Source organism: Podarcis erhardii (genome assembly GCF_964252035.2).
Source record: "Podarcis erhardii genome assembly, chromosome: 3".
In the NCBI taxonomy this organism is placed as follows: domain Eukaryota; kingdom Metazoa; phylum Chordata; class Lepidosauria; order Squamata; family Lacertidae; genus Podarcis; species Podarcis erhardii.
The window spans coordinates 78,202,453-78,216,714 of record NC_138507.1 but is presented as its reverse complement, the minus strand read 5'-3'; the positions used below and the strand labels follow the sequence as shown (position 1 = coordinate 78,216,714).

The 14,262-nt window shown below is 42.9% G+C and overlaps 1 protein-coding gene across 1 annotated transcript in view; it reads right to left on the bottom strand.

Annotated features, from left to right (window-relative positions):
* Positions 1–14,262, bottom strand: part of ACTN2 (actinin alpha 2) — a 52,250-nt gene that overhangs the window by 2,248 nt on the left and 35,740 nt on the right. The window contains exons 14-19 of the mRNA XM_081856355.1: positions 13,719–13,859; positions 10,835–11,017; positions 9,424–9,558; positions 7,901–8,080; positions 5,406–5,552; positions 765–830 (exon numbers count right to left, since the gene is read on the bottom strand). Of these exons, the coding sequence (XP_081712481.1) occupies positions 765–830; positions 5,406–5,552; positions 7,901–8,080; positions 9,424–9,558; positions 10,835–11,017; positions 13,719–13,859 (852 nt within the window). The remainder of the gene's footprint in view (positions 1–764; positions 831–5,405; positions 5,553–7,900; positions 8,081–9,423; positions 9,559–10,834; positions 11,018–13,718; positions 13,860–14,262) is intronic.

The window sequence follows — 14,262 nt, the reverse complement described above, 5'->3', positions numbered from 1 at the left end:
CAAATTGTCATTATTTTTATTTACGCAAAAATTTCCTTTAAGTATTCTCAGATAGGAAGGGGTTATTTCATAGCCATGGATCACAAAGGGAGCTAAGCAGGCTTAAGCCCACTGAAATCTGGTGTTTTATTCAATTGTGGTCTTGAAGCATAGCACAAATACAAAAGCTAAGCAGAATAAACCAGAAGTAGAATTAAAAGTTGTGCTATTATGATAGTTTGGTCAGCACAAGCGTTTCTGCTTGCCATATGGAACAATCTCCCCTCTTCTGGGGGTTCTCCTGACCACCCAAAGCAGGTGGGGGCATGCAGAGGAGGAGACCGGGAAGTCTCATTGCAACTCATTGTGCTGGCTCCTGCTCACACAAATGTTCAGCTGAATCAGGTCCCATGAAATTTTAAACAATCAGTTTATGGAGCTGCTTGGTTTTATTAACAAAATTTAAGTAAAAGGTTTACTTTATCCAGAAAAGAAATAGAATATATTCTGGTGTATTTGTATGTCTTTGTGAACATAAAATTTATCTGTGGATAAATAATGTTTAAGTTAATGTCTATGTCCACAAAGGGATACAGATACATTTGTACATGGCTATAGGGGTGAAGAAACAAGTTTTCTTCACCGCTGTAGGATTTGAGTAACGTGAGTTTGGCTGTGGGTGTTCTATGATAGCATCCATAATTCTGCTAGGGCACCTGTAGTGTAAAATACTGTATCTGTAGCACGTGGAACACTTTAACAAAATTGTATCTTAAAATTCATACCAAATCATAGCCCATGGAAATTAAGCAGGCTCTGAAGTCATCATGGTCCATAAGGCCATTCTTCTTCTGTTGATGGGAAGAAGTACATAGAACATAGCAAGAAAGGTTTCACAAATCACAAGCAAGCAGTTCATCAGGATTCCCATGAAGTTAAAATAACCCCACCATCAATTGCATGATACACAGGGTGTTTCTTTGACGGACCAGTCCTACCATCAGTTGAAGAGAGGAAGAAGTAGACTACATGAAAGTAAACATCACTAGAAATAATGTCAGAAAAGGGCCAATGAGATGCAGCAAACAGAATCAAAGACGACAAAGTGGCAAGGAGAAAGGAAAGTTTAACACTGGAGTGGCAGACATTTAATTGTTTTTACCATTAGTGTTGTAACATCTGTCAAGAATTACAGTGCTTTTAAAGACTGATTTGTAATATAGGCATTATTGGCATGTTCCCCCAAAACTGATTTTTTGAGCAGAAAGTACTTATTTGTGGGACTTGGAATTATTTTATAGTTTTATTTGTTGGAGTGATGGTTTGCTTTGCATCCAATTATTGGATTCCTTTGCCTGGGATAATAATAATAATAATAATAAATTTTATTTATCAGGATCAGGATAAGTGGAATTAAAAGGTTGCATGTTTTACCCTGTGGTGGTTTTTTTAAGCTCCACTGGAAGGCAATTATATTAATTAAAGTAAGACTATTAACTGCCGAGATCTAACTTTTAAATGAGACATTGATGTGGAGGTTACTTGAACTGATTGCCATAGTTTATTTTAGTATTTAGTTTGTTTTCCTGTATTCTTTCCATCTTTCCTAAACTGCAGAAGCAAGCTTTATGCCATGGATGGGGTAATAATAATATTTGTTTGTTTGTTTGTTTGTTTGTTTATACCCCAGCCACTATGGGCAGCTTCCAACAAAATATTAAAATACAATAGTTCATCAAACATTAAAAGCTTCCCTAAACAAGGTACCTATAACCTCCAGATCTTGTTGGACTACAGCTTCTAACATCCCTGACTGCTGGCCAAGCTAGCTGGGGCTGAGTTCAACAACATCTGGAAAGACACAAATCTCTCATATTTGCTTTAACTGCCCTGATACCCAAACTGCCAGATTGTCATGTCATGCAGGGGAACCACAGAAGAGAAGAAGGTACACAAAAAATTAATTTGGGTTATTAAATCAGACCATTGATCTATCTATCTCAGTACTATCAACACTGACTTTCAACAGTGTTTCAGATGCGACATTCCCAGCCCTATCTGAAGATGCCAGGGATTGAACCTTGGACGTTCTGCATGCAAAATGATCCCCTGCCACTGAACTACAGGCCTTCCTTTACTGACCCAGAGTGCAGTGAGAGCGGTTAACGCTTTCTGCTTTACCAACGGAAATCACTTGCCTCTCCCATCCAAAAGGGAAAACCTGGATACCATATAGATAGAAGACAATAGGGGAAGAGGGGTTCCTTGAATTGGTAGTTATGCTACGGAAGTTCCATCAGGGAAGGACTGAGGTATCTGACCACCAGTTGCTTATCCCTATCAAATATAAGCATGTAACTAAAATGAACTCAAAACAACTCTACTCTCCAATAGTAGGGTCCAATGGCATCTAGGGAATGGGGAGTTCTGATGCTCATTGCTTTGTGTCACAAGCAATTTATTCCAAAGGGGCTCAAAAAACACAAACAACTTTCCACAAGGTAATTTCAATTGTAATGGCTGTTGTATGTGGGGAAGAATTAGATTTCTATCCAAATTAGATAGAACTTATTTAACAATCATTAAATTATATACCAATGCCAAAATCATTGCCATAAGAAAAGGTATTTGGACAAATTACTAGCTAACAAAAGCACATTTATTGTCTGATTAAACAATGGTGTGAAAAGGTCTGTTCTCTCTGACAAACACACATGCATCCCTTCCAGCTATTACCACCTAATTTAAATGGAATAATCCCTAGAAAATCAGATCAAAGACATTAATAATTGGATCCAATATGCGCCAGCATTTAAACCATATTTATCAGGCAGGATCTTAATTTTATGGATCTTTACTGATTGTTTTTCACTGAATTAAACACAGCATTTCCTTTTATTTTTCTGCTTAAGTACATCATCCAATCAAAAGCACTTTTAGAAACAACAGAATTAATTAGCTCGAAAGCAATTTTCTTTTGCAGCTGTTTCTAAACAGGAAGAGTAATACATTCTAGGAGCTGCTTTTTTTTTTGCCAGGCATGAATAAGCACATGCATAAGAATGTTATAGAACTATGTCCAAGAGATGTGAACCAGCTAGCCAAACACCACTTAATAATCTAACCCAGTGGTTTTCAACCAGTTTGTCACGGCACCCTGAGGTGCCTTGAAGGATGGCCAGGGGTGTGCAAGCAACACTGGCCTCTGTTCCTCTTTCCTTCCCTCCCTCTTCTGATGCCCTCTCATGTCTCTGCCTCCCAAAGGCTTGTGTGGCTGTTTGTTGCAGCGGCCCTGGCTACAAGCTCCCCAGGCGAATGGTGCCTCTGGGGCTGGCCAGGGGGTGCTGGTTGCCAAGAGCTGAAATGGCCTCAGAGTAAGCAAGCAAGCAGGCAAGGGAGCCCAGCCAGCCAGTCCGCCAGCCCTTCCTGTTGGGAATGGATAGAAAAGTGGGCAGGCAGGCAGATGCTGTACTGGCCGTCCTTGGGCTTGCTGTGTGCAAGGCCTGCCTGGGGCTGAAGGGGAGCCTTTCCACCATGCATGCCCGGCAGTGCTCCTTGCTGACACTGCTGCCTCCTAAGGTAAGACGCCAGCCTCACACTGACCTTTGGCCACTCTCCGTTGGAGGCCACTCTCCTCTTCCCAGGCCCTTGTGGGGCAATGTGAGGAGGCACCTCTTTTGGGGGCAGTTGGTGGGAGTTCAGAGTTCAGAGAACAGGGGCAGTGGCAGTGGCTGTCTGGAGGACTCCCAAGAAGAGTAGCTGATGGAACATTCCACAGGAAAGGATGTTCAAGAAAAGGTGAGAGGCTGCTAGCTATGCAGGCAAGGGGTGACATAACTGGGTTCCTGAGCCCCACAGGCATGTCACAGAAAGAATGGTGGTCGGTCAAGTGAGCCATGGACTCAAAAAGGTTGAAAACCTCTGATCTAAGCTATTAATCTGTGCAATTTCTGCTTGATTGGCCTTAGAGACAGGTGTCAACTACTTCAACCATCAATTAATCCCTTGGCATATTTCACATTATGCTTTGTGCAGCACCTAAACATGTGGTTGGTGGAAAACACAAATGAAGTCGTAGAAAAGGTAATAGGGTGCTGTCTGAAATTATGGATGAGTTCTAGGGGTGGTTGTTGGTGAGTTGTTGGAAGGGATTTAGCAGTTCAGGAAGCTGGTATGGAACACTGGAACAGGAAGTACAGGAAATCAATACAGAGGACGACCTTTAATTCAACTGGATTACAGACCCAGACCGAGCAGTTCAAGGATGGGAATGGATGCTTAGATTATGTCAGATAGATGACTAATATCTTGAAATACCTGCTAACTTCTGCAGCTTAAATCTAAACAGTCTATATTATTGAGGTCACTAGTATTTTGATTAGTTGGAAACTGGGAGTGAAAGTTACTTCCAGTTTCAAAGCCTGCAGAGGACTGGGGCTCTTTTTCAAATACAAATCCCAACATCCTTGTTCCCTGAACTTTTCCTCTGCCTCCCTGACTCAATTTGTATACATCTTACCAATTTATGCTTCAACATTTCAGCCTTCACTTGATAAGGGAGTATAGGATCACATACACAGGGTATTCATCCACATAAGGGAGTATAGGATCACATACACAGGGTATTCATCCACATCCCAAAATACTGAGATATAAAGTGGATTTCTTCAGTAATCCTGACTAAACCACGTCATGCACACCCCTCATGTTTTGGAAGTATGTTTGAAGGTTTTGTGGGGTTATGCTGCATAGACTGCCCCTGCAGCCACCACATTCTCCAGCCATGTTCTGGCCAAGATCATGTGGAAGAACACTATGTACATACATATGTTGGTCTGCATATAGAACCCAGGACCACCAAAAATACACCTGGAGGGAGCATGACTGGCATGGACAGAGCAGTCCCACTCACACATTCTTTTGATGCACACAGGGGATTTGAATTAAGCTTTTTCACAGAAATGGAGAAAGAAGACAGTGACGAGTACAAGGAGAGGAGTACTGCCAGGAAACAGGAGAGATGGGAACTATATCAAGGCTGTGTGGAGACGTCTCTGGAATGTTTATGCATCTCTGGATGAGAAGCTCTGGTTGGCCAGGAGCAAAGGTAAAGGGACCCCTTATCATTAGGTCCAGTCGTGACCGACTCTGGGGTTGCGGCGCTCATCTCGCTTTATTGGCCAAGGGAGCCTGCGTACAGCTTCTGGGTCATGTGGCCAGAAGTAAGACATTCCAAATAGATTTGGGGTTGCCCTGAGTGGGCACTTCTTGGGTAGAAAAGAAGATGTGAATGGCAGGTAGGGGCTTAGGGGAGGACTAAAGGAAGGCTTAATAAACAAACATTAAGACAGTAGCAGAGAAGCACACACATGCTTTCTGGCACACCAGTTTCAGGGTAAAAAAAGAAAGGAAACAGGCTACTGTACCCTGTCAAAGTGATTAAACGATGCTCTGAATTCATTCATTTGTTGCTGGGTGATTCCTTTGGCATCTCTTGTAAGAATCTGATTCTCAACTTCATTGATCGTCCGGGCAATGGTGGTCAGTAACAGCTCCCATCCAACACGAATATGCTGTGGCAGAGAAACCAGGATGCTTTAAAGACGGCCCAAGAGAAAACCGACTGGCAGATTGATTGAAACTATTGATAAGTAGAACTGCTACCAAATACATAAAAGAATGATAGGTCAGAGGAAACCTACTCACTTAAACCAATTTGTATTCTGGTTTTCTATTTATCTGCATTGTTCAATTAGCAACTGAATTTCAGACAATGTTTTGACAAGCTTATTTATGAACACCAGTTACTGGCTAATAAACATTGTAGAAATATTGCCGTAAACAACATTTCAGGATGAGGACTAACCTGGCAGATTCGGAAAGGCTATGATGGGTGACAGCTGGAGAGATCCACTGCTAGGAATATTTTGACTGTGAATAGACCCGCCTGCTATTGTGGTCTAGCAGAAGTGACACAATCCCTAGGTTATATGATCAGAGGTGGAGTCAACAGCAGGGCCAGGGCACCATGACAGCAGCACAGTGACCAAGGCTAATCATGGGGGTATATAAAGCAAGATTCAGCATTTTATAGTATAGGGAGGTACAAGGTGTGCCTCAGGTAAGCAAATCCTCAGCTACAACAAGCCTATCCCTGACTTCATTATCAGTTAAATACAAGCTAGGTATGCTCTTCCTATGTCTTATTTTCAGATGTAAGATGGAGGTTGAGGACAGGAGGGTGGGGACAAAGAGGAGGGTGGGAGTCAGAAGTGAAAACAGGCTTGTGTGTGTGTTAAGTGTATGTGTGTTTGTGGTGTGTGCACTGAGGGTGTGTGAGGGTGTGCTGTGGGTGTTCATGTGATGTGTATGTGCGCACAAGAGAGTATGGGTTACCACAATCATTTGTTTTGGCCACACCCACTTTTGCTTTGGCCACACACCCCACAAACATGTGGAGGACTGGCCAAGGGACAATGTAGCCCTCAAGCCCTAGTCTAGAAGGAATGGGGCACCATCCCTGCATTTTTCCAGATCATGGGCAATGCTAGGGACTACTTTTCACAACTTCATTTGGTAAGGAAGCTATGCCTCAGGTTTGGATGTAGCAAATGCCATTCCTCCCATCGCAACTTTTGATATTCAGTCTTGCAGTGTGCCTGAGGTTTTCTAGAAGATGGGAGATGGTACCCAGCTTGGTGCTCATCTACATGATGAAGAAGACTCTCTGGAAGCAAGTATAGCAGTACTCTAGCATCTGCACTGGTTTCCTGTGGCTTTTAGGGAACAATTTAAGAGAACTGGGTGTCCTCCAAATGACCCAAATGACTGCTAAGGGGAGAAAGAGAAGTATTCTTAATGGCTGCCTATTTCTCAGCTCTGCTACTGCCTTCCTCTGGGAGTCTGACAAAACAGTAGCATCTTCTGAAGGCAGCTAAGCCCATTCTATTTTGCAAGCATTTAGTGGAGATAAATAGAGGGTTATTTTAGTTGTTATTTTTCTACAAGACACAATCTTTTATGATCCCATTTCATAAATCCTGTTTTATTGTTGTTGTTTCCCGATGTGAGCCCTGAGGGATATTGGGTGAGATATAAATCAAATAAACAAATGATTTGTTGGGCTGTCTTTCTATTGTGAAATGCAAGAGCAAGTTCATGGTTCATTTTTTAAAATGCCACCCATTTAAAGAGTGAAGGAGTAAATGCATTCCACTGCTTTTTCCTGTGCAACTATCTACATTTAAGATCAGAAGCTGCCAAGGTACACAGCAACTTAATCTTCTTAAGCGGCTTGCAATAGGACAGATGTCTTATAGCAGAATTTTTAAAATGTAAGCGGCTTTCTATAGCAGAAAGCATTCCATAGCTGAACCAGCTTTAGAACTGAGGCAGCAAAAAAGCTACATGTTAAAGCTATGAGACAGGCATTTGCCATGAACTGACAAGATGGGCTTAGGCTAGGCACACTTCAGTCTCAGGTGTGAAGGATGGTGACAGAGTTGAGCATTTAAATGTAGATCTGCCTCAATTACCAAAAGAGCGGCAGGTGCCTGTTTTTAATAGGGACATGAGTTTGAGAAAAAGGACTGGGGAATAGTAAAGAGGCTGAGAGTTCTTCTCTGGGAGCCCACTCTGGGCTTGGTATGCTGTGTGAACCAAGCCACTATCTGTGAAGCTCATTGAACAGTCTAAAACATTATATAAACACTAAGTATTGTTCTATTGCAATGCACATTTTCCTGTTCTAGAACTGCATGAAAACACCCTTGATTTCTCATTTGAATTCACACAAGAATGCACCATAAATTTGTGACTATCACCGTGAAAATCATGCAAACAGCAGCGATGCTGCAGATATGATACATAACTAAAGAATGTGCTATGTAACTAAATGGCATAGAAAGGACTCAGCAGCTACCTCCATTGTATAATTGGTGTGCTTATTATCGAACACCAGGGCTTCTTGAATCAGTTGATGGTCTCCTTCTAGTTTGTCAATATTAAGTTTGTAATTTATGATATTGTGCTCAAACTGCTTTAATTGGTTCATCTGGTCCTCTAATGGCCCTGCTATGTCAACAGAGCTCCGGGCAATTTCCTGCCAAAAGGGGAGAGTGAGAGAGAGAGAGGAAAAAATGTTAGTTTGCAAAATATATTTCTTCATGGTAAATACATTTTAAAGCAGCAGTAAACTTAATTTACAAAAATCACAAAGGGAGGTAGGAACACTCATATTTGTGCATTGGCATTGATAGGTATCTGTATATAATAATCAGACGTGTGGGGAAATGTTGGTCCTCCCGATGTCATTGGGCCATAGGCCATGCTAGGTGGGCTGATGGGAGTTGGAGTCCAACAACATCTGGAGAGCCACAGGTGCCCCACCCTTGATGGCGACGCTTGTGGTTGTTACAGAAGATGGGTTACTGCATAGTTCCTATTAGCTGAAAACCATACTGTCCAACTCAAAGAGTGGAACGGTGTGCCTGCAGGAAGGATTTGACACTGTGGTCATGGTCCTGCTCACCCTCCCTAGTAGCAATCAGCATGGAGATCACCCACAGATCTGGAACACAGAACACTTGCAAAACCCTTCATCTGGAAACACCCCAAATTGTGCATGCTCTTACTTAGAAAGCAATTCCAAAACATTTCTCCGCTTGCACAACCTTCTTTGATGGTATGAAAGTCTTCACTTTTTTTTTACTGTGAGGATGAGTCGTAACACTGTTATGACCTCAAGCGGCGTGCAAAACATATACAGACCTTTCTGCTTCTGTTTCCGCCCCACATCTTCTCTTATGTACTTTGTCTCTATTCTGCATGTCACATCCCTCTTGGTCTCCTTCTTTCAAACCTGTCTCCATGGTCACATCCACACCATGCATTTAAAGGACTCTTAAACCATTTAAACAGGCATGGTTTCCTTCAAAGATTCTGAGAAGGGTGATTGTAACTGTAGCGCTACAAGGGGTTGCCTAACAAACTCTCAGGACCCTGAACAAACTACAGTTCCCAGAATTCTTTGGGGGAAGCCACAACTATGTTTGGAACTGTACCCCCACCATTCAGTTGGGCTATGTACCTTTCCTTATGGAGGCACTCCTCAGTAGCAAAATTGCTCTGCATCAACCACACTAGTCTCTCCTTCCCTGGACCTCCAATACAACAAGATTCTCCCCATAATGCCATTGTCAAATTCCCAGTTTTCTTGCTTCGCCCTTCTGACTTACACTGCCGGACTCACCCACCCCTGACAAGGAGTATCCCATTTTCCTGTTGTGTATTTTCTGGCACTTAAAAAAAGATAGTAAGATTATAACTGATAGCGAGAAAAAGTAACTGTTCGTTAGTTTAGCACCTGTGGAGTGATGGAACCTTTGACATTCTGCATACACCTCTAAGGAAACAGTAAAAGCTGCACATCTTAGTCAGAATTACCTCCATCTTGGTTTGGATCCAGGGTCCAATGACATTGGCCTGAGCAGCAAACTGGCGACGCAGGCGTTCATTTGCATGCTGGCGGGCCAGCTCCTCTTGCAGTGATTGATCCCTTACTGGGACAAGCTGTTTTACCTGCCAATATGCAAAGTTGAGTTGGTACGTACGAAGTCAGATGCTGAAACATAAGAGGACTGGGGGCAGGAGGCTACAAATGCATGTAGCCGATCGTATTGAAATCACTGACCTTGCTAAAACCATATCAATGTCAACCCTGAAATCCTCTTGGTGCTACCCTTTGATCAGTGGTTCCCAACCTGTTTTTGGCCATGCCCCACTCAAGCATCTCTAAAATCCTGATGCCCCCCCCCCCATGACATATAATTCTTTGTATTCGAAAAGTGAACTCCTATTCACGGGGAGGAAGCCTAAAAGGCCATTAACTGTTAACAACTCATTATCAAATTGCCCCCCCCCCCGTGGGGGGAGGTGCCCCACATTGGGAACCACTGCCTTAGATATTTTCACACATGAAGAAAGTAGTTTTAAGAAAGAACGGCCCTTTCCACTCTTTCTTTTTTTAATGTCATACAGAGAAATGGGATTTCTGGAATCTGCTGCCTAAACTGACAGCTTCACCTTGTCTTATCACTTTCACTCCTCCCACTGAATGCTTTGCACCAACTGCAGCCATAGTAGTTGTGGTGGCAGCAGCCTATTGTTGAGGATCATTTAGCACAGTCGTTTGTTTTTTATTAAATAAATGCTTCTACCATCTGTTATCCAAGTCCAGAAGTCTGGCTTTCACATTTTGCTTCAGTAGCCCAAATGTAATATTTTACTTCAAGGAAAAAATTTCTACTGTGAGCATATTGCAATTACCATGTGAAATGCAGGTGCAAACAAATATTGGCTTGTAACTACGATATTTTTGGTGACAGCAGTACAACCTCTCTCACTATCACTGCTGTTTTGTGAATTCTTACTTTTAATCCCCCCCCCTTTTTTAATTTCCTTAGTGTGTTATTCTCTCAGTATTAGGGGTTTTTTAAGTTTTGAAAAGCAGCAAGAGCAGTCTTTGCTCCGATACTTCCCTGCCATTTCAAGCCCTTTTCTTGAAATGTTTTTAAAACCAATATCAGAAACACTAATCGTAATCTGGCTGTGTGTCTCACTGCTGTCCCTCCATACCTGCAAAGCCATCCCAACAATAGACACCCATAATTATTTAAAAGAGCAAACAGCTTCATACATAGCTATAACACCCACTCCAATCCTTTTTACTTGCTTCAGACCAACACTAAAAGTACAACATTCTATTTTCAGGGTGGGATATTACCCCACCTGTATGGAACATTTTCACTACACTTCCATTAACTATAAACTAAATTGTTTTTTCTGCTTACAGTACCTTATCCCATTTGGTACGGATCTCATCCAGAGTGACAGTGGAGTAAGGGTTGTTAGGACTTATCCTGAGGCTGTAACTGTTAATCACTTTTTCCACTTCATTATGGATTGATACAATAGCTTGCCTTTCACCATCTGCCTCAGGCAAAGTGGCCTTAAACTGTTCGTGGGCAGTGATCAAACTCTGAAATCAGAAACAGAGGAGTAAATGAAAGGATAGATACAGTTGCATTGCCAGCTATATGGCCCTGTGTCATATTCCCTCTCCCATCTCAGTATGTATGCAAATATAAACAAGGTTGCATAGCTGATAAATTCCACAGACTCAATGTAAAGCCACCACTTCATCATTATTGGTAAGACAGACAAGAGGAGGCCCAGAGCTGAACACTGAGGGGTTAACTACATATTGCACAGAAATGCATGTAACAGAGTCCTGATTTCCCCCTTGTAAGAGGAAAAGCAGCTTGGAGGAGATTCTGGGTAGAGTTGTTTAAAACACATGTTCTGAACCTTCCAAGGCAAAAATAATTATTGGGAAACTACTTGAAGTAAGAACAAACAAACAACAACAAAACAGCAGGCAGAGAAAGTGTTAAGAATCCCTGAAACTGGGGGCACTTGTGTGTTGAATAGGGTTGTCATATTTCAAACTGAAAATCCATACAGAAAAGTTGAGCTTTTCTTAGTTTTGCCCAAATTTGGCAAATTAGCATGTTGTTGAGCTATTTTTAAAGAAAACCACCAAAGACATTGCGATACATCTGAATTTCCCCATATTCCGGCTATGTCTGGGAAACACATACATAACATTTAATTAGCACATCAGTACACTGGTGCATGAAAACTACTGTATGGGCATGAATGTAAGGGAGTTACAGTACTTGTGGCCATGATTGATTGTTCTAAGTTGTTCATCTCAAACTAAGAAGTTCTGCAGAAAATATTTTCAAGGGAAAGTTAACTAACTTACCCAGAACTCTCAAAAAGACAGCCCTAGCAATTAGTAAAAAAAAAAAAAAAAAAAAATCATATATCCATTACTGGTAATGGGGGTGGCCTTGTCAGGAAGCTGCCACACCCCACACCCCAGGAGAGGGCCCACTGAACCCCAAGAGCCCCTTCCTCCTTGCATGCTGCTTGTGAGCATGCAAGCGGTGGCAAGAATGAGGAGATGGAACAGTGTCCCACACTGTCCCTCTGAGCATTTGTGTGGATTAGGCCACAGGGAGGGAGTCAAAAAATGTACAGTGGATGCAGTTTAATTCAGAGAGGGAGGCCAGCTGAGGCCCAAAAATCTGGAGCTGGTGTTAGACGGAGTTCTCTCCCAAATGCTGAAAGGCCAGCCAAATAGCACACTTAGCTGATGATTAAGTCTGTGCTGATCTCACAGTCTGTGCTGGCTCCATGCACAGAAGAAAAGAGGACGTCCTGTACTAAACCTTATATTGAGGCTTGCCTGATGGCAGAAGCGCTGCATTTACAAATTTGGAAATGGTCCCTCAGTTACAATGACCTCCCCCTGGGCAGAGCAGGATGAAATGAGCAGGACTGAATTCAAATCTCCCTGATCCAAGTCTGGCAGTCTATCATTCCAAAATAGTATCTCTTGCCCATCTGCACCCCCATCACCACCATAAGATCCTGAGGATACACATGTCAGGATGAATGTGCCTAGTCTTTGCACATTTATAAAATTCATGACTCGGGATTTTCTTCTTCTTCTAACACACAGATAAGGACAAGCAATATTTGAAGCGTCTTTTAATAGGGCTGCAATAGTATAGGCGCTTTCTTCACAGTGAAAATAATAATAATAATAATAATAATAATAATAATAATAATAATAATAGTGATGATTTATTATTTGTACCCCGCCCATCTGGCTGGGTTTCCCCAGCCACTCTGGGCGGCTTCCATAGAAACCAAAAATACACTAAAATATCACAGATTAAAAACTTCCCTGAACAGGGCTGCCTTAAGATGTCTTCTGAATGTCAGGTAGTTATTTATCGCTTTGACATCCGATGGGAGGGCATTCCACAGGGCAGGCGCCACTACCGAGAAGGCCCTCTGCCTGGTTCCCTGTAGCTTTGCTTCTCGCAATGAGGGAACCGCCAGAAGGCCCTCGGCACTGGACCTCAGCGTCCGGGCAGAATGATGGGGGTGGAGACGCTCCTTCAGGTATACTGGGCCGAGGCCGTTTAGGGCTTTAAAGGTCAACACCAGCACTTTGAATTGTGCTCGGAAACGTACTGGGAGCCAATGTAGGTCTTTCAAGACCGGTGTTATGTGGTCTCGGCGGCCGCCCCCAGTCACCAGTCTGGCTGCCGCATTCTGGATTAGTTGTAGTTTCCGAGTCACCTTCAAAGGTAGCCCCACGTAGAGCACATTGCAGTAGTCCAAGCGGGAGATAACTAGAGCATGCACCACTCTGGCGAGACAGTCCGCGGGCAGGTAGGCTCCCAGCCTGCGTACCAGGTGGAGTTGGTAGACAGCTGCCCTGGATACAGAATTGACCTGCGCCTCCATGGACAGCTGTGAGTCCAAAATGACTCCCAGGCTGCGCACCTGGTCCTTCAGGGGCACAGTTACCCTATTCAGGACCAGGGAGTCCTCCACACCAGCCCGCCCCCTGTCCCCGTCTTGTCAGGATTCAGCCTCAATCCATTAGCCGCCATCCATCCTCCAACCGCCTCCAGGCACTCACACAGGACCTTCACCGCCTTCACTGGTTCTGATTTGAAAGAGAGGTAGAGCTGGGTATCATCTGCATATTGATGGACACCCAGTCCAAACCCCCTGATGATCTCTCCCAGCGGCTTCAAAAGGGAACATCTTCACTTCTCTAGGCTCACAATGAAAAATAAGAATAATATTATTACCTGGATCTCCTCTATGCTATGAACAATAAACATGTCTTGCAAGTCTTCCATTGCACCTTCCATCCAGTTGTTGAACGGAGCAGCTCTCTTAGCAAACTCCAGGTGAAGCTGGTCAATTGTTTCCAACAATTTCTCTGTCCTCTGTGAAGTAAACATACAGAAACGGACAAAATGAGAAGTGTACACTGACTTTGGCTTACAGTTTGGATAGGCTCTGCAACCTTTTAAAAACACTACCAAAGTTAAAGGAATCTGACATCAGGAATCACAAGACAGAGAAACCAGTAGGAGAACACTTCAGTCTCCCAGGACATTCTATACAAGATCTCAAAGTAGCTGTTCTATTACAAAGGAATTTCAGAAATAGACTGGAAAGAGAAGCTGCTGAATTGCAACTTATTACCAAACTTAAAACCATGGAGAGACCTGGTCTGAACAAAGACATTGGATTCTTATCTCATTATACATGACAAAGCCATTTTTCACCTTCTCACCCCTTGCTTTTTCCTGTAAGACCTATTGCAGTCGTTAAGAGTCGTCAACA